The following is a 23,947-nucleotide window of genomic DNA, read 5'->3' as shown; positions in this document are numbered from 1 at the left end:
CTGCATCCCGTCCACGTGTTCATGGTCCGCAGTGAAGTACTGCGGTTTTGTTTCTAACACAGCGGCAGCTCTCCCTATCACAGAGAGTCATGTTCTTATTCTGCCTCCGTCTCTGTCTTCCTCTCTCGCCAGCACTCCGCGGCCTAGAGCAACAATGTCACTTTAGTGATCACAATTGGACATAACTGCGCGTCCGCGGAGCTGCCGGTAGTTCTTCTGGTGAGTGATTTGGCTGCTTCATTGTGATTGATCCTGGAGACCTACCTGAAGTGCATCCAGTGGGCGATGTTGATTAGCTTCCAGTAAGGGGTCGTCATAATGCTGTGACTTTACTAGTGAGTGTGCAATAATAAGTATGGTGGGTGGATCTGGCTATATCACATTAGTCAGCCTCGGCCACACTGCAACGTCCTATGACCCGCAAAACCTGTTTCTGGCGATGGGCTTTGGCTTTGTCGCAGAGGTAACGGGCAGCACGGCATGCTCAGGCAAGTATGCCAGGACATTATTCGAGGAGTCGCCGTGGCAGGCATGGCCTCTCTGTGTTTGCTTTCGGTGACTCCCGCATGACTGTCAGTGTGAAGAAGACAGTCAAGACTTTCGTCAGGAGGCTTATCAACAGGCTGCTCTCTCTTTTCGGTTTTATTTACACCCAACGGCTCTGTATGTTGTCTTAGTGGCTCTTCTGGTGCCATGGCTGCGAAGTCCTGGGCAGGTTTTACTCCGTCAGCAAGTCGTAGCAATAGCGACAAAAAACCCTTCGTGCGCTCATTCCGTGAAACCTCGATGAATCCCTGCGTGATTGACAGATGGCACTGCATCCCGTCCAGCCATTGATGGTCCGCAGTCAGGTACTGCGGTTCTGTTTTTATATGAATGGTGGCTCTCCCCATCAGAGAGAGGCACGTTCTGGCATCTGCCTGATTAGTGTTGCGGATTGACATGGTGTTGAATTAATCTGGCGTCTGGAGTGACTGCGCACTGAGTGCAACAGTATCCGGCGCATCCAGGTCACCAAGAGAAGATGAGCTGTGGCTACGCTAAACAAACACCCTTGGAAGGAATATGGTCTTGGCTCCTTGTCGTGGTGATACATCGTGAGACACCAACGCGGTGTAAGAGCGCTGCCCGAGCCGAGTGTTCTTATTCGGGCAGGGTGGGAAGCTTGTTGTCGATACGTTGCACTGCGCAGTACAATTCTCGAGGTGATGTTTTTCCAGAGCTGAATTCTAGTTCTTGGTGAGGTTGAAATGGGCGGTGGAAGGGAGGTTGTGGCCAATCTGTTAAACACGGCAACAGCTTGTTGCTCCAGTCAACCTAGAACTACTGCCTCACGTGTTTATTACTGTGCCACGACGCGGTACCATCTCAAAGCCGCTCAGTGGCGAGCATCATTTCTGCTGGTCCGTCCAATCCTCATGAGCTCCTAGGGCTTCGATGTTTGCCACTGAGTCATCAGCGTCGTTCTTCCCACCATAGAACCTCAATATCTCGCTAGCAGCTTACGATGGTGGGATCGAAGATGCAAGCGAGCGAGCGCCGACGCGAAGCAGCCCAGCTGCTCCGAGAGCTGCATAAGGTCATCCAGGAGCGTTCTGCGTTGCTTGGCTGAGCTGCCCTCCAGGTCATTTGAGGCAACTACGTCTAGCATAGCGTCGGCGGCGCTTATTGCCAGCTGAAAGGCAGGAATCAGCGCAAAGGTTCACACTGTAAAGAGTTGATAGTGGAGAGGAGTCACGCTATGGTACACCACCACTGCGATTCGCACGCAGGGCTCGTGGCGGTGTTCAAGGAGTAGGAAACAATCCTCATTTTCACTTGAACGGGATCCACGTCAGGCGGAGCAGTGGTAGCACCTTTCACCAGTTCAGGTGTCCCGGAGGCCCTCAGCGGGAGTTTTTCACTGCGGGAAGCATGAATGGCGAACCCGGGCAATAAAACGGTGTGTGCCTGCCTTTTGGCCTCTAAGTAGGCTCGGACGCCTCAAATGGTGACGTAGGTCCGACGGGCAGTCGTAGGCTCGCGGTGTTCATGAGCTAGGAAGCATGGATGGCGTTCCTTAGATAGAGAGACCCTGCTGTTGATGAACTACGAAGGCAGATCTATATATATATATATATATATATATATATATATATATATATATATATATGTATATATATAGATATATATATATACATATATATATATATATATATATATATATATATATATATATATATGCGTTTATTTTACATATAAACCTTATAAAGTGGCTGGGGGGATAGCTGTCGTGGTAGCTCAGTGGTAGAACATCGAACGCGTCATTCGAAGGTCGCAGGTTCGGATCCTGCTCACGGCAAGTTATCTTTTCACCCACTTTTCTTCATATTTACATTACAATTTGGTCTAATATCTTCTCCTATACTTTCCTTGGCTATATTGTCTGTTAGATCTCATTATTATTGTGTGAAAACACGGAAAAACGAGCCCTCAGGTATACACTTCTTTCCTTATATATATATATATATATATATATATATATATATATATATATATATATATATATATATATATATATATATATATATATATATGAGAACGCTCAAGATCCCCAAAAATCTTTCTGTCATCTCGAGTATATGCCCCACAACACAAGCCGCAGCGGTAATAACGCGGAAATGAAGGCCCAAGGAATCCTCCACGGGAGTGACAAGGTAGATCTCGAACAAGGTACGGGCCAAAAATGTGTGATTGAAACTTCTAACAAAATCCAGGAGGTCTAACAGGTGTCCAAAGTAGTACTCAATCTCTAGGACGGCAGGTAACCTCGCGGCGAAAGCTATCATGGCGTTACTTGCGGCCTTGTTGGCTGGCCTTCGAGCCGAATCGAGCATATTGCCGACAGTCATGCAGCTTGGAGACAAAATGTTCTGGTGTAGTTGCAGAACTTTCCGTCGTTAAATTGAAAAAAAGAGGTGTCGCTGGCGAATGTCGGCGCAAGACCATGAACGAGGAAGAAAGGTGAATGTACAGTAGTTCAATGAACAGCAGTTTTGTGCGGAAACGTCATGAAAGGCACGATTTCGTCCGAGTTATCTAGGTTTCCTCCGATGTACAGGGATAACATCTCGGTAAGAGTCAGATGAAATCGCGTTCTCAGGCCAATTGTGTGTGGGCGGTAGGCTGATGTCGTCTTATGAACCATGCCACAAGTTTCTGGAACTTCTTAAAGAATCATAGAGAAAAAAGCCTTGCCTTGTTCAGTCAACAACACGCGAGGCACACCACGATGTAACACAATGCTTTCCAGAAAGAAGGCGAACACGTATGAGGCAGAAGTAGTTCGTATAAGACTGAACACGCGTGTTGTGTGAGATTTTCGGCGGCTGTGACGATCTAGTGGTGGTCTACGTATGTTACAGGAAGTGGTCCAACCAGGACTATTCTAACAATAGAAACAGTGGTTTCGGGACATAGGAATGATTGTGGTAAGCCAGCAGGAGGTGAAGGTGCTCGTTTCTGGCGTTGACAAAGTGCACAAAAAGCGACATAATTAGCCGCAAAAGTAGAAAGACCATGCCAGAAGAAACGACTTCTTACGTGGTTGTACGTCTTGTGAAAACCCAAGTGACCAGCAGGTGCATCGTCGTGCATTGCTCTGAGAACTTGTTTCCGCAGCAAATGAGGAAGTAATGGCATCCACCGATGCCCATCTATATTGTGGGATGCTGTAGCACATTGTTCTTCAGTTTGAACGGCCCTACCTGAAGACGTCGTCAGGCATTAGGTGGAGAAGGCGAGCCATTTAGGTATCCAACGCTGGTGTTTGAGTAGGGGTCGTCACGTGGGCACGAGACAAACTTCGTACTATTGAAAAATAGCGACTCAGCAACTGCCAAAGATGTCAACTTGAATGAAGAGAAGGTTGTATCATCACCTGAGGGGCAACGAGGGTGCGTGGTCGGAGATGAAAGTGGCAGAGGGCAGCATGAGAGAGCTCCGGCCTCCTGATGCCACTTTCCAGGCTTACACAGAACGTCGAGGTTCGTACACAACGTCCAAAGTGTGCTCTTGCAAACAAAGTATCCCGCGACCGAGGCGCCCGGACAAATTTTTTAGCGACGAGAACCAGCATAAAGCATGATGATCGGTGATCACATTGATGTGACGTCCGTAAAATGTGGTCGAAATTTTTGGATGGTCCGAACTGCAGTGACACACTCCTGTGTTATTTTCGAGTAGTTCTTCTCCGCAGGTTTTAGTGCGTGACTGCTATACGCAACTGATCACTCGCGTGAAGTGTCGTCATGCTGTTGAAGGATCACAGCAATTCCATACAAGCTTGCATCTGTGAGCAGAAAAGTAGGTGCACTCTCGAAGGGACGGAGGATGGGGTCTCATGTTAACTCATGTTGAAGGGCTTAGAAAGCAGACTCGCAGTCATTAGTTCAAGTGAAATCAATCTGTTTCGGACGTCCGAAGCTTATGCAAAGGCGCCGCACCGGCAGCGAAGTGATTTATCAACAAAGGAAGTAACACGCGAGGCCTTGGACTCTTCGCAAATGCTTTTCGTTTGTGTGAGACAGAGAGAAGTGAACCACGTGACACACACACACACACACACACACACACACACACACACACACACATATATATATATATATATATATATATATATATATATATATATATATATATATATATATTGTCGCGGTGCAGCACGAACCAAAGGCAGATGAACGTTGACACAGCGACTCTCAGCAGCCGAACAGCAAGATCGCCTTCTTTATCTTTAATCAGCCAGAGCTCCACTACCTGGTGCCCGCCAAATCCCCTTATTGTCATTTTGGTCCACCAGTACACACGCGTCATTTGCCCCCCTCTTGATGAGCATCGCCCCGATGCTAAACCAGTAGCGCAGTTTTTTTTGTCTGTTCTTCAAGAAGTGCCTTGCGCAGTCACTACCTTTCATAAGGCTTCATGCGCACAACGTGAACTAGTTCAGGACGGTGCTGGCGACGCCTCGTACAATATGAAGAGTAGGGGACGACCTCGTAGGTAACATCACTCAGTCGCCGCAGTACTAGATATGGCCCAAAGTTTCTCCTCAGGAGCTTTTCAGAGAGTCCTCGTTTCCGTATGGGCGTCCAAACCCATACTCTGTCACCGGTCTGGTAAACGACAGTTCTGTGGCGAGAATTGTAGCGGCTCGCGTCGTACTCTTGTTGTTGCTGGATTCGCAGGCGTGCTAGTTGCCTTGCTTCTTCTGCTCGTTCTGTAAACATCTCGGCGTCTGGTTCGATGTCGTCCCATTCGTGCGCTAGCATCGCATCTAACATGGTTCGTACTTCCCTTCCGTGAATTAGGCTGAACGGGGTCATCAGCGTTGTTTCTTGCTTGGCAGTGTTGTATGCAAACGTGATATATGGCAAGATTTCGTCCCAATTTTTGTGTTCGACGTCTACGTACATTGAAAGCATGTCTTCAATTGTTTTGTTGAGACGCTCTGTAAGCCCGTTCGTTTGCGGGTGGTAGGCGGTGGTCTAGCGATGGGTTGTTCCACTCAGCATGAGGACTTGTTCCAAAAGAGCTGCCGTAAATGCGGTTCCTCTGTCTGTGATTACGATTCTTGGTGCACCATGCCGCAGGACAACGTTCTCGATGAAAAATTGTGCCACCTCCGCTGCTGTACCTCTCTGGATAGCCTTTGTTTCAGCATAACAGGTAAGGTAATCAGTCGCGACAATAACCCAGCGGTTCCCAGCAGTAGAAGTAGGAAGTGGGCCCAAATTATCCATTCCAATCTGATCGAATGGTGTTCTTGGGACCTGCACGGGCTGCAGGAGGCCAGCTGGTTTAGTCGGCGGTGACTTCCGTCGCTGGCAGTCGAGGCAAGTACGAACATGGTGTTTTACGGCTATGGTCAGTCTTGGCCAGAAGTAGCGCTGCCGTACTCTGGCCAACGTTCTTGTGTAACCTAAGTGGCCTGAAGTCACCTCGTTGTGGCATGCTTCGAGTACTTCGGAGCGAAGGGCTGCTGGGATGACGAGCAAATACGCAGATCCTGTTGAAGAGAAGTTTCTTTTGTATAGCACTCCGCTCCGTAAGCAAAATGATGACAGCGCTTTTACGAAAACAGTTGGTGCCTTCTGAGATCTTCCCTCCAGGTAATTAATTAGTGCAAGTAACTCAGGGTCACCACGTTGTTGCTGTGCAATAGCGGTTGAGTCAAGCACACCGAGAAATGCTGTTTCCTCCTCATCGGATAGAGTGGCCGATTCAATGGGTGAGCGGGATAGACAGTCGGCGTCCATGTGGCGCTTTCCTGACTTGTGTACGACAGTCATGTTGTACTCCTGCAGCCTGAGACTCCAACGCGCTAATCTCCCGGTAGGATCTTTAAGATTTGTCAACCAACACAGTGAGTGGTGGTCGCTGATGACTTTGAAAGGGCGGCCGTATAAATACGGGCGAAATTTTGTGACCGCCCATACCACGGCGAGGCATTCCTTCTCGGTTGTGGAGTAATTAGTCTCGGCGCGTGTTAGTGTTCGGCTTGCATAGGCGATTACTCTTTCTGTGTCTTCTTGCAGCTGCACAAGCACAACTCCCAAACCAATATTGCTGGCATCCGTGTGTACCATCGTTGGGGCTTTCTCATCAAAGTGGGCAAGCACTGGTGGCGTCTGTAGTCGCTGGCGTAGGTTCCTAAAAGCAGCTTCTTCTTCGTTGCTCCATTGGAAAGCAACGTCTTCTCTCGTGAGGCGGGTCAACGGTGATGCGATGCGTGCGAAGTCCGCGATGAATTGCCTATAATACGCACATAGTCCGAGGAATCGTCGGGCAGCTTTCTTATCAGTCGGCACCGGGAACTGTGCAACAGCTGCGATCTTTTCAGGATCAGGACGAACGCCTGCGTGACTGACAACGTGGCCAAGAAATTGCAGCTTTTCATAGCAAAAGTGGCATTTTTCAGGCTTCAAGGTCAAGCCGGCTGACCGTATGGCTTGTAAAACTGCCTCAAGACTTTTAAGGTGCTGGTCAAATGTTGCGGAAAAACTACGACATCATCAAGGTAGACCAAGCAGGTTTTCCACTTCAACCCAGAAAGTACGGTATCCATAAGTCTTTGAAAGGTAGCAGGCGCTGAACATAAACCAAAGGGCAAGACTTTAAATTCATATAAGCCATCTGGTGTCACAAAGGCAGTCTTCTTGCGGTCTCTTGGGTCTACCTTGATTTGCCAATACCCACTCCTTAGGTCCATCGATGAAAAGTAACGAGCATGTCGAAGTCTGTCGAGAGAGTCATCTATACGAGGAAGTGGATACACATCTCTCTTTGTCACCTGATTGAGTTTTCGGTAATCTACACAGAAGCGCAGGATGCCATCTTTTTTTAACGAGGACTACAGGTGACGCCCACGGGCTTTTTGAGGGCTGAATGACGTCATCTTCTAGCATTTTGTCGACTTGCTCTTGTATCACTTCGCGTTCCCTTGCAGCCACGCGATAGGGGTTTTGGTGAATTGGTCTCGCCATGTCCTCGGTAATTATCCGATGCTTGGTTAGAGGTGTGCGGCCAACTCTTGATGTTGTCGAAAAGCAGTCTTTGAATTCGTCCAGTAGCTCAAGAAGCCTCTTCCGCTCGTTCTTAGGCAAAGTAGTGCTAACGTCAAGAACTGGTGTCGAATCAAGTTTTGGCGCCTCGTCGACTACTGCCAAGCAGCCTTCTGCGTCTGTGATATCGTCGAAGTAAGCGACGGCCACGTCTTTTGGAAGGTGCCGGCGCTCATCACTAAAATTTGTCAGAAGCAAGTCCGTGCGTCCAGCGGCGACACTGACGATACCTCTTGCGACGGAAATGCCGTGTGTTAAGAGGAGCGAGGTTATTCGGTCTGCTACTCCTTCGCCGTCAAACTGGACAGCGGCTGCCACAGAAACAAACGTGCATGACCGTGGAGGGAGAACCACATCATCATCAGTTAGACGCAATTGGTTTGGTCGCGCTTGTGTACAATCAGGTGCGCCCGAACTGGTGCGGAATGTAATCAAACTGTCTGGGATATTGATGACGGCGCTGTACTCTCGTAAGAAGTCCATACCAATAATTAGGTCCTTGCAGCATGCGGCGAGAACGACGAACGACGCAACAAAAGAAGAACCTCCTATGTCAATTCTCGCTGTGCATCTCCCAGAGGGCATCAATAACTGACCACCTGCCGTCCTTATTTGAGGGCCTGTCCACGGTGTCTTCACTTTTTTGAGGCGCATGGCGAGGTCCTGACTGATGATAGAAAAGTCGGCACCGGTGTCGACTAAGGCTGTTACTTTCTGGCCGTCAAGAAAAACACTCAGGTCAGCGGTCACAATGTCGTCGCTCTCACGTCTTGTGGTATTTAAAGCGTCGTGTAATGGGGGCTTTTCGTCGTCATCTTCGTGGCCTGCAACCTTACCCCCGGAGGTCGCCGCCCTCAGTTTCCCCGTCGCGGGCTGGGTGACCTTCTTGCGTTAAGGTCCGCGGAGGTACGTCGGTGTGACGAAGGTGAATGAGCGGGAGAAGGAGAGCGGGATTGACGTCCCAGACCTGGCTGGCGGGTAGGTATTGCCTCCTCGTCAGAAGTACGGTATTCGTAAAAGTGAGAACGAGCTCCATGGAAAGAGGCGTCCTCCCGGCGTGGTATGTATTCTTCGTTCGCACGTCGATCGTCAGACCATGTTCGAAGCTGGCGGAACGAATCATTGCGGTGCCAGCAATGACGGGCAATATGACCCGCGCCTCCGCAGTTAAAGCATAGTGGACGACGATCGATTGTGCGCCATGCGTCTGTTCTTCGGAGCGGTGGACGTCTGAGCCTCCCTTCTTGCGACGATGTCCATGGTGCTGCTATGGACGCCTGGTGGTACGTCGGTTGGCTTGGCGGTCGGCTCAGGGTCTGCTCTTGCCGCGGTGACCAAGGGGCCGTCGGCACTGGGTGATATGGCGGCGATGTACCAGATGGTGAACGTCGCAGAGCATCGGCATAGCTCATGGGACGGTGCTCGTCACCAAGTCCAGCGGTAGAAAAGGCGTGGCGGATTTCGTCGCGTACCAGTTCAGCGACGGACGCAACGGGGGTTTGAGCAACTGGATTCCGGAACTTTTGAAGTTCTTCGCGAATTATCTCCCTAATGAGGTCTCGCAGGGAGCTTTGATCCTCAGGTATGGCGGCAGCATTGATTGGGGCGCTGCTAGACATTCGATGATACTGCCTGCATCGTTGATGGAGCGCCCGCTCGATAGCCGTAGCCTCCTTGATGAAGTCAGCTACGGTACTTGGAGGGTGGCGCAGTAGCCCGGCGAAAAGTTGCTCCTTAACGCCGCGCATGAGGTAGCTCAACTTCCTATCTTCGCTCATGTTCGGGTCAGCTCGACGAAAAAGACGAGTCATATCTTCAGCAAACATAGTAACGCTTTCATTGGGTTTTTGAACCCGTAGCTCCAACAGCTGCTGCGCACGGTCGCGTCGATCGACATTGGTGAACGTATCGACAAGCTGTTGTCGGAAGTCGCCCGAAGTTAACAGACTGGCTTCTCTGTTCTCATACCAAATTTTCGCACCGCCGTCAAGGTAGAAATAGGCGCGCGAGAGCTTTTCTTGTTCAGGCCACAGATTAATCTTGGCGACACGCTCGTAGTGCTCAAGCCAGTCGTCCACGTCCTCATGGGGGCCGCCACTAAAGTGATAGGGAACCAGCGGTTGAAAGATGGTTACCTGTGAAGGCTGTGTTGGCAGGGGGCCTTGGGGCGCCGGTTGCGGACTGGCGTTGGCCATTTGGAGAGGTAATCGGCACTTGCGAGGTTCCGTAGAAGGCGTGAACTCTGGAGCGAGGCCTATCAGCCGCCGACTGAACCGGTGCACGGGAGTTGCAATGGGTGACAATGCGTCCGAGCTAGATGAACGGCTCCCAGTGGGAGTATGGAGCATTAGGTAGGGTTGCGTCCCAGCACCTCCACCAGTGTCGCGGTGCAGCGCGAACCAAATTCAGATGAACGTTGACACAGCGACTCTCAGCAGCCGAACAGCAAGATCGCCTTCTTTATCTTCAATCAGCCAGAGCTCCACTACCTGGTGTCCGCCAAATCCCCTTATTGTCGTTTTGGTCCACCAGTACACACGCGTCAATATATATATATATATATATATATAAAGGAAAAATATAGTACGACGCACGTTGGTTTTGCACAGTATGTCCTGACTGACGTTTCGGGTGACTTTAACAGTGAGAATATACCGTGCCAAACCAACGTGCGTCGTACTCTATTTTTCCTTATTCTACCGGGGCCAGCGTTACTTCCTTGCTGCAACTATATATAAATAAATATATATATTATGAAGTCTTGGTAGTCCGGGTTGCGACAGCGTTTAATTGAGGAAAGACCTCGCAAAACGAACGGGCAGAGCCAGTACACAGACGATGACGATGATGATGAACCAGAGTGGCAATGAGGACAAAGAGACAAGCGGATGATGGTGATTGTGATCATGCAGGGATGAGGACGATGCAAGTAACAAATGCCCACACTAATTCCCTCCACTTGGAAGCGGACACCCTGGCCGCCATAAGTCAAAGTGACGGGGAACGTCGCGTGAAAGGTTTCATGCGACAAACGTGGACAATCTCTGTGCTGCGGTAGCGGTGGTCTGTTGGGGCGACGAGTGGTGTCACACGATAATTAACCGGCGAAGTCTGTTCTAAAACAATGTATGGCCCAATGAAGCGTGGTTGGAATTTGTCACAGAGACCAGGAGTGCGAATAGGTGTCAAAAGCAGCACCTCGTCACCAGGTTGGAAAGACACAACGCGGTGAGATTCGTCATAGGTGATCTTCCGCTCGTGCTGTCTCGCTTCAGTATTGATGCGAGCCTGATGGCGAGACTGAGCCAGGCGGGAAATGTATTCTTCGCTAGAAGACTGACACGAATCCCCATGGCTGCTAAAGAAGGAGACGTCGAGAAAGGTAGTCGGGGTGCGTCCGTACACGAGATAAAACGGTGAGTAGCAAGTTGTTCGCTGAACGGCGGTGTTGTAAGCGAATGTCAGGAATGGTAAAAGAGTATCCCAGTTTTTGTGGTCGGGTTGGACGTAAACGGCTATCATGTCTGCAAGGGTTCGGTGAAATCTTTCTGTAAGACCATTTGTCTGAGGGTGGTAGCTTGAAGCAGTCTTGTGAGTAGTTCCCGAAGCGCGGAGTACTTCATTTACCATTTGTGACAGGAACACTTTGCCGCGATCACTAAGCAGTACACGAGGAGCCCCATGACGCAGTATTCTTGCGTGAAGAATAAGGTCTGCAACTTCCACAGCTGAGCCTGTAATAACAGAGGAAGTCTCAGCGTATCGTGTCAGGTGGTCCACGGCGGTCACTATCCATCGTTTGCCAGCAGATGTGACGGGGAGAGGCCCGTAAAGGTCAACACCTACAACCTCGAAAGGCATTGACGGGCACGGAAGTGGCTGTAGAGGTCCAGCAGGTGCAGACGTGGGGAGTTTACGACGCTGGCATGGGTAGCAGGAACCGACGTACCGCGCTACACTGGAAGAAAGGCCAGGCCAGTAATAACGACATCGAATGCGGTCAAGAGTTTTTTTAAAACCAAGATGACCAGCAGTCAAGTCGTCGTGGAAGGCTTCGAGCACCTGAAGTCGAAGAGAGCGTGGCAGTACAGGAACCCAGCGCTGACCGTCAGGGTGGTAGACGTGGCGGTAGAGAACCCCATTGTCCAGCTTAAAGTGCAGGAGTTGACGACGGAGTCGCGCGTTTGGTGGATGAGAAACTCTCGAAAGGTGGTCCATCATGCGTCTGCAGTATGAATCGGACCGCTGGTGGGAGATAAATGTTGCCTGTTCGTCCGAAAAGGGTTGCGTTATGGATGCGAGCGTATGAACTTTGGTAGATGTGGCGTTTGAGTTCTCACCAACGCTTATATGGGTGGTCGGAAGCGGGCAACGAGATAAAGCATCGGCGTCTCGATGTTTTCTGCCTGACTTGTAAGTTATGTCAAAGTCGTACTCCTGCAAGCGTAGTATCCACCGAGCCAAGCGTCCGGACAAGTTTTTCAGTGTAGAAAGCCAGCATAAGGCATGGTGGTCCGTAACGATTGTGAAGTGACGGCCGTGGAGATAGGGACGGAACTTCTGGACCGACCAAACCACAGCCAGACACACTTGCTCAGTTATAGTGTAGTTCTTTTCAGCAGGGGTGAGTACGCGACTGGCATATGCAACAACTTTCTCTGGGGAAGACTTGTCGCATTGTAGAAGAACGGCTCCTATACCAAGGCCGCTAGCGTCGGTATGAAGGATAGTCGGTGCGGCTTCGTCAAAGTGGCAGAGCAGAGGTTCAGACGTGAGTGACCGCTTCAACAGCTCGAATGCCGTTTCACATTCTTGAGACCACAGAAAGGGGACGTTCGAAACGAGTAGTTGGTGTAATGGAGCAGCAATAGAAGCGAAGTTCTGTATAAACCGGCGAAAATAGGCGGCGAGGCCAAGGAAACTGCGAAGCTCCTTTGGTTTTTCGGGACGCGGAAAGTGAAGGACTGCAGAAATCTTGTCAGGGTCGGGCCGGATGCCATCTTTGCTAACGACATGTCCCAAGACCTTGATATATTTGCTAGCGAAAGAGCATTTCTTAGTGTTTATTTGAAGCCCGGCGCCGGCAAGGCACGTCAGAACTTGATCCAGTCGTTCTAGGTGCTCAGGAAACGTTGACGAAAAGATAATAATGTCGTCCAGGTAGCACAAGCAACTTTTCCATTTCAGACCGCACAGCACGGTATCTATCATGCGCTCAAAAGTCGCGGGTGCGTTGCAGAGCCCTAAAGGCATCACGTTGAATTCATATAGCCCGTCGGGGGTTGCAAACGCCGTTTTATGCTTATCGTATTCATGCATGGGAATCTGCCAGTACCCAGAACGCAAGTCGATGATTGAAAAGAATTCCGCGCCTTGTAGGGAATCAAGGGCGTCGTCAATGCGTGGCATAGGGTACACGTCTCTGCGTGTGATCTTATTGAGCGCCCGGTAGTCCACGCAAAAACGCACAGAGCCATCCTTTTTGCGGACCAAAACAATGGGAGACGACCAAGGACTAGATGAAGGACGGATGACTTCCCGTTTAAGCATGTCCGCAACGTTTTCTTCTATAATTTTTCTTTCAGTTAGAGACACGCGGTAGGGTCGGCGGTGTACGATAGATGTCCCAACAGTTTGAATTCGATGTGCTGTAGTATTAGTGCGGCCCAGCTTAGACGAGCAAATGTCGAATGAATTTGCATGTTTCTGTAACAATGCGAGCAGCTGCTGCCTCTGTGAATATGTCAGTTCGCTGCAAATAGCTGTGGTAAAGGCGGAGGAAGAAACATGCTCACCGAGGCAAGGTTTTTTTGGGTGTGATGGCCTGAAGTGGCGTGACAAATACAGGCTCGAAGTCAGCAACAAGGGCCACAGTAGTGCCCTGTGGCAGTAAGATCTTCTCCGGTGTAGAGTTGACAGCGGTGACAAGTGCCGAGCCATTGCAAAAACGAACGACACCGAACTATACCTTTGCGAACGCAAAGTGGTGACGGTGAGACCAATACATCCCCGTGATAGATGTCATTGGACGTAATGCTGACAATTTGCTCCTGTAGTGGCGGCAGTTCGATGTCTTTCGCAGCGACCAGACGAAGTGGCTTCTGATTGTCGTCGTCAAGCATGTAGTCCGTGTCAGCAAGGTGAACGACGCGTTGTCCACAACAAATCGCCGCGGAAGCAGATGATAGAAAATCCCACCCTAAACTTAGTTGGTGAGAGCAGCGGGACAGGACAGCAAACTGGACATGATGACGGATGCCGTCGATGAAAACACGCACAGTATCAAACGCGGAAGGGCGAATGACGTTCCCCTGGGCAGCAACTAATGTGGGGCCATCGTAAGGCGTCATTACTTTCCTTAAATGTTCACACAAATCAGCACGTATCACAGACAATGTCGCACCTGTGTCCACCAAAGCATCGACTCGCACTCCTTCCACTTCCACAGAAACCATGTTACACGGGCCCGATGGAGGAATTTCAGTTCTGATTCCGAATGCAGTTTTTCCTCCACAAACTGCATCACTTAGTTTTCCGAATGAATTTCAGAGGTGAATGAGGCGGGCCGAAGTGGAGAAGTGGAACGGCGGAAGGGCGAAGGCGAGCGGCGTCTCGTGTTTCGGCTGTTTCGTGGTGCAGTCGATGCAGGAGGAGGTGGAGAACGGTGCGGGGGAGACGAATAACGCCGACCTTGATAAGACGCCCCGGCGTACAAATCCCGTTCACGCACGTCGTTCCGACGCTCATCTTGCTGGCGCTTTCGGCAGAAACGAGATATGTGGCCGCGATAGCCACAGTAGTAGCAAACAGGGCGAGACGAGCGCCACGGTGGGGAATAGAAGACATTCGGGGCACCTGTAGATAGCGCGGTCAGGTGGGCCGGAGGGTCAGGGGGTACGGAATGGTAGTTGACCGGGGGAGCGGCAGCAACTGACGCGTAGGATGGATGCGGCAATGTCGTGTGGGCGTCGCTGGGAGGCACGGCAGCAACTTCAGGGTACGTGGTTATGGGGCGTGAAGCATGTGGCTGTACAGGCGCAACGCCGGTCAGCGTTGTAAGTTCCTCCCTGATGATGTCACGTAAGGGCATCCCCGAAGGCTGCGTAGGTCGTGGTGTAGGAGGTGTGAAGCCCATGGACCGCAATTCTTCGCGTATAATGTCCCGGATAAGGTCGCGCAGGTGGCCATCTGACGTGGAGTGGTGGTCGCCAATGTCTGGTTGGAGGCGAACGGAGTCCAGCGCATCAAGGCGCTGGCATGTCGTCACGACATCAGCGATGGTAGCTGGGTTTTGCACAGCGAGTGCATCAAAGGCAACAGGCCCAATGCCTTTCAATATGTGGCGCACTTTGTCCGATTCCGGCATGGATTGATTGACACGCCGGCACAGTGCGAGGACATCCTCGATGTATGAAGTCTACGATTCACCGGGATGTTGTCGGCGAGTATCAAGTGTCCTCTTCGCGACGGCGGATCGAACGTCCGGGGTGCCAAAAACATGTCGCAGCTGCTGCTGGAAGGTAGCCCAGTCGGGTAAGTCAATGACGTGGTTAGAATACCATGTCTTTGCGACTCCGGTAAGATAAAATGGGACGTAACGCAGTTTGGCGGCCTCGTCCCACCGATTAGCGACACTTACGCGGTCGTAGTCGTCGAGCCAATCTTCTACGTCTTCTCCACGACGACCAGCGAAGAGCGGGGGTTCCCGCTGATGTCCGTGTATGTAAATAGGAGGGGCAGCTTGCGTCGGTGCGTGGTTGATGACATGAGCGCCGGTAGGCTCGGTCTGGGACATGCTGCCTGACAGTGGGCGCAATCGGCGGCCTGAACGAAGCTCCAGCGGGTAGAGCGGGCTGCGGGAGGTAAGAGGACCGAAAATCCACCTCCACCACGTATGAAGTCTTGGTAGTCTGGGTTGCGACAGCGTTTAATTGAGGAAAGATCTCGCAAAACGAACGGGCAGAGCCAGTACACAGACGATGACGATGATGATGAACCAGAGTGGCAATGAGGACAAAGAGACAAGCGGATGATGGTGATTGTGATCATGCAGGGATGAGGACGATGCAAGTAACAAATGCCCACAATATATATATATTTATATATATATATATATATATATATATATATATATATATATATATATATGTGTGTGTGTGTGTGTGTGTGTGTGTGTGTGTGTGTGTGTGTGTGTGTGTGCGTGCGTGTGTGTGTGTGTGTGTGTGTGATAAGTAAAGGTTTGATTGATTGATATGTGGGGTTTAACGTCCCAAAACCACCATTTGATTATGAGAGACGCCGTAGAGGAGGGCTCCGGAAATTTTGACCACCTGGGGTTCTTTAACGTGCATAAGTAAAGGTTCAGTTGATAATTCATGGTTTAAAGTTTGCTTCTCATCCTTGTCAAATGCGATGCATTTCTTTGCGCAATGAAGACAGTTCGAACGTTTCTATCTATCTATCTATCTATCTATCTATCTATCTATCTATCTATCTATCTATCTATCTATCTATCTATCTATCTATCTATCTATCTATCTATCTATCTATCTATCTATCTATCTATCTATCTATCTATCTATCTATCTATCTATCTATCTATCTATCTATCTATCTATCTATCTATCTATCTATCTATCTATCTATCTATCTATGGCGCCACCCCCGTCAAAGTGCTGTTGTGACCACCTCCTTAACTTGAGGTACACCAAAGTTACAGTTAGGAAGCTAACTGAGTCTGACGATTATGGCTGTCTGGTGATGACATAAAACGGTGTCAAATCCTTCTATACAGACAAATGGGCCACATACCCGTACGTCGCAAGCCCCGGTATGCTGGTATGCGCCACAGTTGTGGCACATGCCGGCATGGCGAGATTATACATCGGCGGCGAGATTATACATTGGCAATCTCATTGTGAGGGTGTTAAAAAACAAAAAAACAAAAAAAACAGCGCCACTAACGCAACTAATGCAAAGAATATATGCCCTGGTCCGCACAGGAATTGAACACAAACATTATCCGTGGCAATCAACCGTTCGGCCACACAGCCGCGGCAAGACGCGGAACGTTTTGGAAAAAAGGACCTTATGTGGGTGTAATCTTGATAAAATTATATTATTGTTCCAGATCTGCCCATTTATTTTATATTCATTACATAATTGAAGCGATTATATAGGCGTCACGTCAAATTAGCATGAATTCTAGTTAAGCGTCATCCATGGAAGTTGGTCAGCGTATTCAGGCCTACAATCGTCGCAAGCACAAGCGCTACTTTTCAGCTTACCACTTGCAAGCGTTGATATTACCCATGTTGCTCTTGCCATCGATTACGCAACTGTCGACAACTGGTTATATAAACATGTGACCATTCAACATACATGGCTATTCGTAAAACCAACGCTTCCATCTATTTAGATGCCCGCCGAGTGAGAACCAAGAGAGCTTTCACACCCTTTCCCTCCTTCATTTTCGATTGCTGTCGGTTTTTAGCGTCACCTGTGGTGGACGGTGCAACAACTCGATGTTTTGCATAGGCTCCGAAATTGTCATGTATAGTTGCAAATCTCGAATAACTTTTGACTGATGTGCCCCTAGGGGCCACAAGTAAAAAAACGCCGTGATAATAGTGTCGGTCGTGAGCGCCACTGCACAGCGCTTGCTCAAAACTGAAGACAGCGTGGCTCCGCTGGAAACACGAGCCATTCGTCAGGCATCGTAATAAAGGAGGCGTTGGTATAACATTTGTACATGTCTTTAGCGGCAACTCGTCACGTTTTGCTCAACAACAACAAAAAAGTTATGCTACAGTCACCTTCTCTCCGCATGCTTCGCATGCAATGAAATCCCATAGTAGGTGGGATCAGTCTAATTCATAACACCACTCATTGTGATTACAAGTACTATCACGGTTCTGATAGATATAAGATCCAGGACCATTTGTCTTGAGCACATTGAGCAAACAGCTAATCTGATCATACGTCGAATTATTGAATGAAAGAATGGGCCCCTTGAATGACGAATTGTACCATTCAAAGGCACCAGCATGAGCACGCATGATTTTTTAGCGTGCGCGCGACTCTAAATTAAAATATATCTGTTATCTTTGCAAATGTTTTCAAAATGTAGCCACATGCAGACACATTCATACTCTGGCCCAGCTGAAGCAACTAATATATACTTATGGTCTAATTAGTGTGCCATAATATTTGATGAAGCAGTTGGCAAAACGATAAAACTAAAGGCAAGAAAAATCAGCCAAGAATCAGTGCTTGTGTGTGCGTCATTTTACATGTGTGTTATGTTTTTGTTGTGCACTGCTTCATGAATTGTAAGAAAAAAAAATTTTGAACATAAATAACGCACATTCTAAACATCCCCAAGAAACAATCCTCACCCAGAGGGTAAAGCGCGAGTTCTGTATTTATAATACTGAGCTTTTGCATATACCTCATCAACTCCAAATCTGCATATCGCATAGTTCTGAATATTATTTCAATTGTGCTCACGTGCTTGCCGAGAACTTGCGGCCGCCTATCTCATTAGAAAAAATTGAAGCAACTGTACCTGATATGCCTCTCTTGGGTTGAGTGGCACAAAATCAGTTCTCAGAAAGGAGGTTATTTTTTAATAGTTATTTCAAAATGGCGATTTCCGGATTATATGTATTGCACCAAATCTTCAAGTACTGGGTGATTGCTGTGTGAATGAAACGGGCAGACTGCTTGCCCTGAGTTCAGTGCCCGTTGTCTGGCCTGTACTGACTCTTAGCTGTGTAGTGTTTTGGGTTATGAACAAACTATCCCAGCGACAAACTTTGTTAGGCGACTACGATTCCTGCAATTGCACACAATAAAATTGTGCATGTGTTTGACCATAGGCTGTGATGGCTTTTTTTTTCCTCTCACGATCGAAAGCGTTGCAATTTATTGGGTACAGTGAGGGAGTTGGTATTCTCCGGGACACGCGAAGACGGTAATGCTTATTTACTCACTATTGCCATATTGTGGTTACTGCCAACCAGATTCAAGGCCACGGTGCAGAAAATGCGTGAGTTCATCCCTAGTAATGATATTTTTTCTCCTTTCACTGGGCAGAGATAGGCACTTGTGGTTGTCTCTCAATTATACTGTGAAGCCCCTCTTAATGTAGCACATAGTTTCTTTGGAACCTTTGAGGCCTGAAAGTTTGTTATATATGGATGGAGCTTTGATGAAGCTGCGTATAAGGCGATAGTTATGGCGCGAGAACAGAACGACGACAAAGAGACAAGAAGGACACGTTGTCGTCGTTCTGTTTCGCGCTATAATTATCGTCATGTCATACCACCTAGCCCAAACTGCCACACTTTTATGTGTATAAAAGCGAGGAAACATTTTCGCAACACGCAACATGAGCCAGCAATATATGGTGATCTTGAAGTGCAGCGTACAACGTCAACGTGCCTCACCCCAGCCACCTAAAAAGCCACTGTGGAGGCTTTATGTATAGTCACACACCGAGGTAACGAATGTTTCATTGTAAAATAGTGCGATGACCATGCTTTATAGAGGCAGTGCTAAACATCTAAGTCCAATATGTATGATTTTCTCGGGTATTCCTTGGAGTTGTCTCTGTCTGCACACGCGAGCTTACGGATAACACATCTACATCCAAACAGAGAGCAGTGGCTTACCGGCTGAGCTCTATGAAGGCGATCAGAAGGCCTAGAAGAATGCCCGCCAGGAGTCCGTAGGTGGCATCTAGGAAAACCGCACTCAAGAATCCCAGTGACCAAAGCACCTAATAAAAAATGAAAACAACACACTGTACACATGCTGCTGCTCTATCTATCTATAAAAAGTTGCCTCATTCTTGCTATACGATCACTAGTGCCCCATTACAAAAAAAAAACAATGTGGCATACTCATCAATGCACAATTGGGAACACTGCGTTTTAACGTACCACATTTCAGCTCGTTAGTGTTTGTCAAAGCTGAAGAGAATGAAGTGCACAGGACAGGACAACTTAAGTAATAAGCGTTGTTTATGCTTTATAGTGTCCAACGGCAAACGTTTAGGCTGGTTTAAAATGACCTTTCCCAGGCAGCGTAAAAAGTTGTGATCCTGCTGTGAAGTTCTTTCTAAATTCAGCAGAATTGGCTAGTGAGAGAGATAGATGAACTCTAGATTAGCTGCTCGAGCGAGTTGAAGTGAATATTGAAACACCAATGCGGGCTACCCCCAAACGAAAATAAGACACAAAAGAAGAACATAGAGATTTTCTTACACAACTATTGCCCTTGCAATACCTTGGCATACAGTGAGTGCATCTAAGAAATGCTGAACCTTTATTTGTACCACACTTTCGCACCGAGTATAAGTTGCAATCCATCAAGCACAATTTTAAAAACAATAATCATGTTTTTGGTACTAAATTATATCGCAAGGAAGGAATGGTGTAATTCGTGCACATGCAAACATGTACAAGGTATGTTCATTTATGACTATCTATACAAATTGATCATATTTTGTATCACTGCTTCACGCTTTGTAGAATAATATGTCGTTGAACGTTATGCATCTTGTTTTAGAGCTTGTATCGGATTATCTGATTTTTTCGTCGTGTACCAAAATGCTTGGTGTTTTGTCCTGTCTTATACAACGCCTCCTGGGCCAAGTCAAGTTGCTGACGGCAGTTTTCAGCCCAGGAAGGCGTTTCTAGGCTGTACTAGAAAGAAAGAATGAAGTTGATGTTGAAAACAGGAAAGCTACCTCCTGTCTCATCGTGCACTATGTATCGTCGTAGTTATTTTTCACACTATGGTCAAATGCGGAAGTAAACGAGGCACTGGCCAAATACCGACATAGCTTTAAAAAGCGTTTGTAATCCCTTTTTCATACCTCGGGCACCACTAAGCAATGGAATAATGGGTGGTGATTGAGTGCATGCATATAGATGGGAAACAGAGCGTGCATAAATACAGCAAAGGGTGTGGTCATTCGGGTTGATGGTGATACCAATACAATTTGGTCGGCCCCTTTCTATTACTTTCTACAATGAGTACACCGACCAAAGAAGTTTTTTCTATCTCCTAATTTATTGGTACACCCGTGTTCAACATGCAGATGCAGATAAATTGTGCGTTTATTAGTCAACATTTTACACCGATTAGTAAACAACTTGCATAAAGGGACTTGGGCCATTGTTCCAAATTTATGTGAGCCATTTTTCCATTGTAGACACACATCGAGCTTTCTTGGCAGTAACAAATTATTTAGCTAGCAACCTTCCATTCTTCGTTGAATGATGACAACACGAATTTTATTTCATTCCGTCGTTTCTCATGAATCGGAACGCTGCGACATCGGTAGCCTACGCAACGGCCACCCAACATTGTTCATAAACGCCTCCAGGCTACGGTGAACGTTTCTGGCGCTTTTTCTTTAGCCTTCGCTCAAAAAAAAAACAGTCTGGTGCCCTCAGTCCAATTTGGATAGTGAGAAGCAATTCCAGGAATACGCGTGCTCAAAAATTGTACCACATCGTATCTAGCTTACTATATTTTTCACTCTACAGCAAATTTTTCCTTGTGTATATTCTTATATTTGACTTTGTTAGCATGTATGTAAAGGCAACAAATATAGTACTCCAGCCGTTTAAGCATCATTGCAGCATAGTTGATATTTAGTGATATTTTATTTATTTCTTTGCTCATAACATTAATTGCAACAGTTAGGTGGGGATTATTGCTCAAGGTTCTCGCACAAGTGGGTCAGTCTGTTTAGCGCATCACTTCTGCTAGATCATCCCGAAAAGCCCATTCAATGCACATACAAGCTGAAAGTTTGGGTAGGTTATCCTAGAGTGTCTTTGATATGTCAAAAATATTGGTAATTTTATTTGTCATGCAGATTAACCAAGGTTGCATTCTTTTCTTAATAATAAATGTGTTCTCTGAAAGAGGACACGTGATATTCGCACTGTTTTGCTTCTATTTTAGCCACAAGGTTTAGCCACACGTTGAGCCAGCAGGTAAAACGAATGATATTTCTGCAGTAGTGACACACATGTGGCGTAGGCAGTCTTTTCGCCTTGAGCCTGTAGCTGCAACATATTCTTCCAACAAACTTGTAGCTGCCACAAACAACTAATTTTGGGACATGAATTACCCATGCTGATGTCTCAGTAAAAGATGGTAATTACAATGAATGAACCAAAAGAACTAATTATATCAACGCAACCGCCAAGTAGAGCCTTACAAATGTATAGGAATGCAACGGGTAAAGGTAGATCCGTATAAATGCCAAGTCAACAATTATCACCAAGCACTAACTTTAGCTACACTGGCTAGAATTTATCTCATTTCTATAGTTGCGGGCATGTAAGATGTAATGATTGAACTGCACACCATGTAGACCCATTTGAATGAAAATTGTGCGCCACTTACAAAATCAAATCTGCTGATCATCCAAAGCTTGGGAAGGTTTCGTAACTTGAATACCATCGGAAGTAGGAGGACTACAATAAGCACAGAGAGGACGCACTGAAACAGAATGAAATAGCGAAACAATTTAGACCTGAACAATTTGCGATGCTACATCTTTCTACTTTCATACAAGAATACTTCATCTCCTGTCTCATTACTACTACCACTCCATCTACGAGTGGCAGAGTTTGGTGAACTAGCAAGAATACATAGAAATTCAGCCCTTCCTACTTTTACATGACATGCTTTTCGCAAGTAACAAGACCCGCCAACGCGTGACATTCCACAACAAAGTTTGCAATGTGTAATAACGCAGAAAACACGTTTTAAGATATTTTTAGCAACATGGAAAGAAGTTTTGCCTATTGGCTACACAAGAAGTTCTGAGGAATCGCCTCAGAAAAATGTTCTTGCGAGAATTCCTAAAACAATTTTTTTCTACGCAGCAGGCTTTCGAGGGTGCAGAGTGTTATAAAAGAAGTGAACTCCTTAACGGACTAGTCTTCTACAGTGACAGACGTGGCAAGTGCTGCAATTTACGCAGAGCGAAGCATTCATGCAAGGGCGAATAGTGGGCAACTTAAGAAAATTGGCAGATCCCGTGTACAGAGGGAGTCTTATGATATGCGAAGCACGAATAAGGAAGGTTGATATGTCACTATAAATCTACCACAAAGTTACGATGCCGACGCAAACTGTGCAGTACATGCCTTCCATGCTATGATTATTATGTTTGGACGTGTTATTTATCTTAGTCGTGTATTCTCATCACGTAATACCAATATTGGTTTATTTAGAGCTAGCGAAATGGCCATGAGTGCGCAATGGGCGTAGCTTATTGTGATGTTCCACAAGACACACATGTCAATATTATTATGTTTAAACGTGTCATTTACCTTTGTCGTTCATTTACGTCATGTGATACCAAATTAGGTACGTGTGGGGCTAGCGAAAAGGTCGCGAGCATGCTTTGAGCGTAGCACGTAGTCATGTTTTTTTAGGACACGCAAATGATGATTATCATGTTAGGACGTGTCATATACCTTTGTCGTCCATTCAGATCACGTGATACCGAATTCGGTATATCTAGAACTAGCGAAACGGCCGCAAGAACGCCAAAATGGAAGCATGTAATCATGTTGCACATGACACGCATATCATGATTGTCAAGTTTGGACGTGTCATTTACCTTCATCGTCTATCCACGCCACGTGATCCCTAATTTGCTATATATGGAGCTCGCGAAATGACCACGAGCGCATCATCAGCGTAGCATGTACTCATGTTTTACATGACACCCATGTCATGAATATCTTGTTTGGACCAGTCATTTATTTTCATTGTCCGTTCACGCCCCGTAATACCAAATCTGGTATATGCGAAACTAGCGAAATGTCCGCTAGTGCATCATGAGTGTGGCATGTAGTCATGTTCTACATGACACGCATCTCATGAGTTCCATGTTGGGGTCTATCACTTATTTTCGCCATGCAGTCATGTCATACCATGTTAGTTTTGCATTAAAGGTGAACGAAACCACCGCAAGAGCAACAAGATTATGAAATATAAAGTAATATTCATGGCATACATATCTTGATTTTCATGCTATGACTGGTCAGTCACGTTCGTCATGCAGTTATGTTATGTCATGTACCTCCGCTTATTGTAAATCAGCGTAGAAACTGCATTGTCGGTTTCTCACCTCAGGCACTGGTCGAAAGAGAGAGGCAAATGCGTACAGCGTCAGTGCGACGAACACACTTGAGACAAGACCAGACACCTGAAATGAATGACATGGTGTTATTTGTTGTCAAAACAATTACTTGTTACCAAATTGTTGTGAACCTGCTTTCGTGCGACACATAACAGCGGATCAC

General features: G+C 47.3%; 1 protein-coding gene across 1 annotated transcript in view; it reads right to left on the bottom strand.

Moving 5' to 3' along the window:
* LOC142768370 (sulfate transporter-like) overlaps positions 1-23,947 on the bottom strand; it is an 83,022-nt gene that overhangs the window by 32,859 nt on the left and 26,216 nt on the right. The window contains exons 7-9 of the mRNA XM_075870340.1: positions 23,773-23,850; positions 22,032-22,127; positions 19,277-19,383 (exon numbers count right to left, since the gene is read on the bottom strand). Of these exons, the coding sequence (XP_075726455.1) occupies positions 19,277-19,383; positions 22,032-22,127; positions 23,773-23,850 (281 nt within the window). The remainder of the gene's footprint in view (positions 1-19,276; positions 19,384-22,031; positions 22,128-23,772; positions 23,851-23,947) is intronic.

The sequence above is a fragment of the Rhipicephalus microplus genome, chromosome 8, assembly GCF_043290135.1.
Source record: "Rhipicephalus microplus isolate Deutch F79 chromosome 8, USDA_Rmic, whole genome shotgun sequence".
NCBI classification, from domain to species: Eukaryota; Metazoa; Arthropoda; class Arachnida; order Ixodida; family Ixodidae; genus Rhipicephalus; species Rhipicephalus microplus.
The sequence above is the reverse complement of the archived record's forward strand: the minus strand, read 5'-3'. Positions and strand labels throughout refer to the sequence as shown.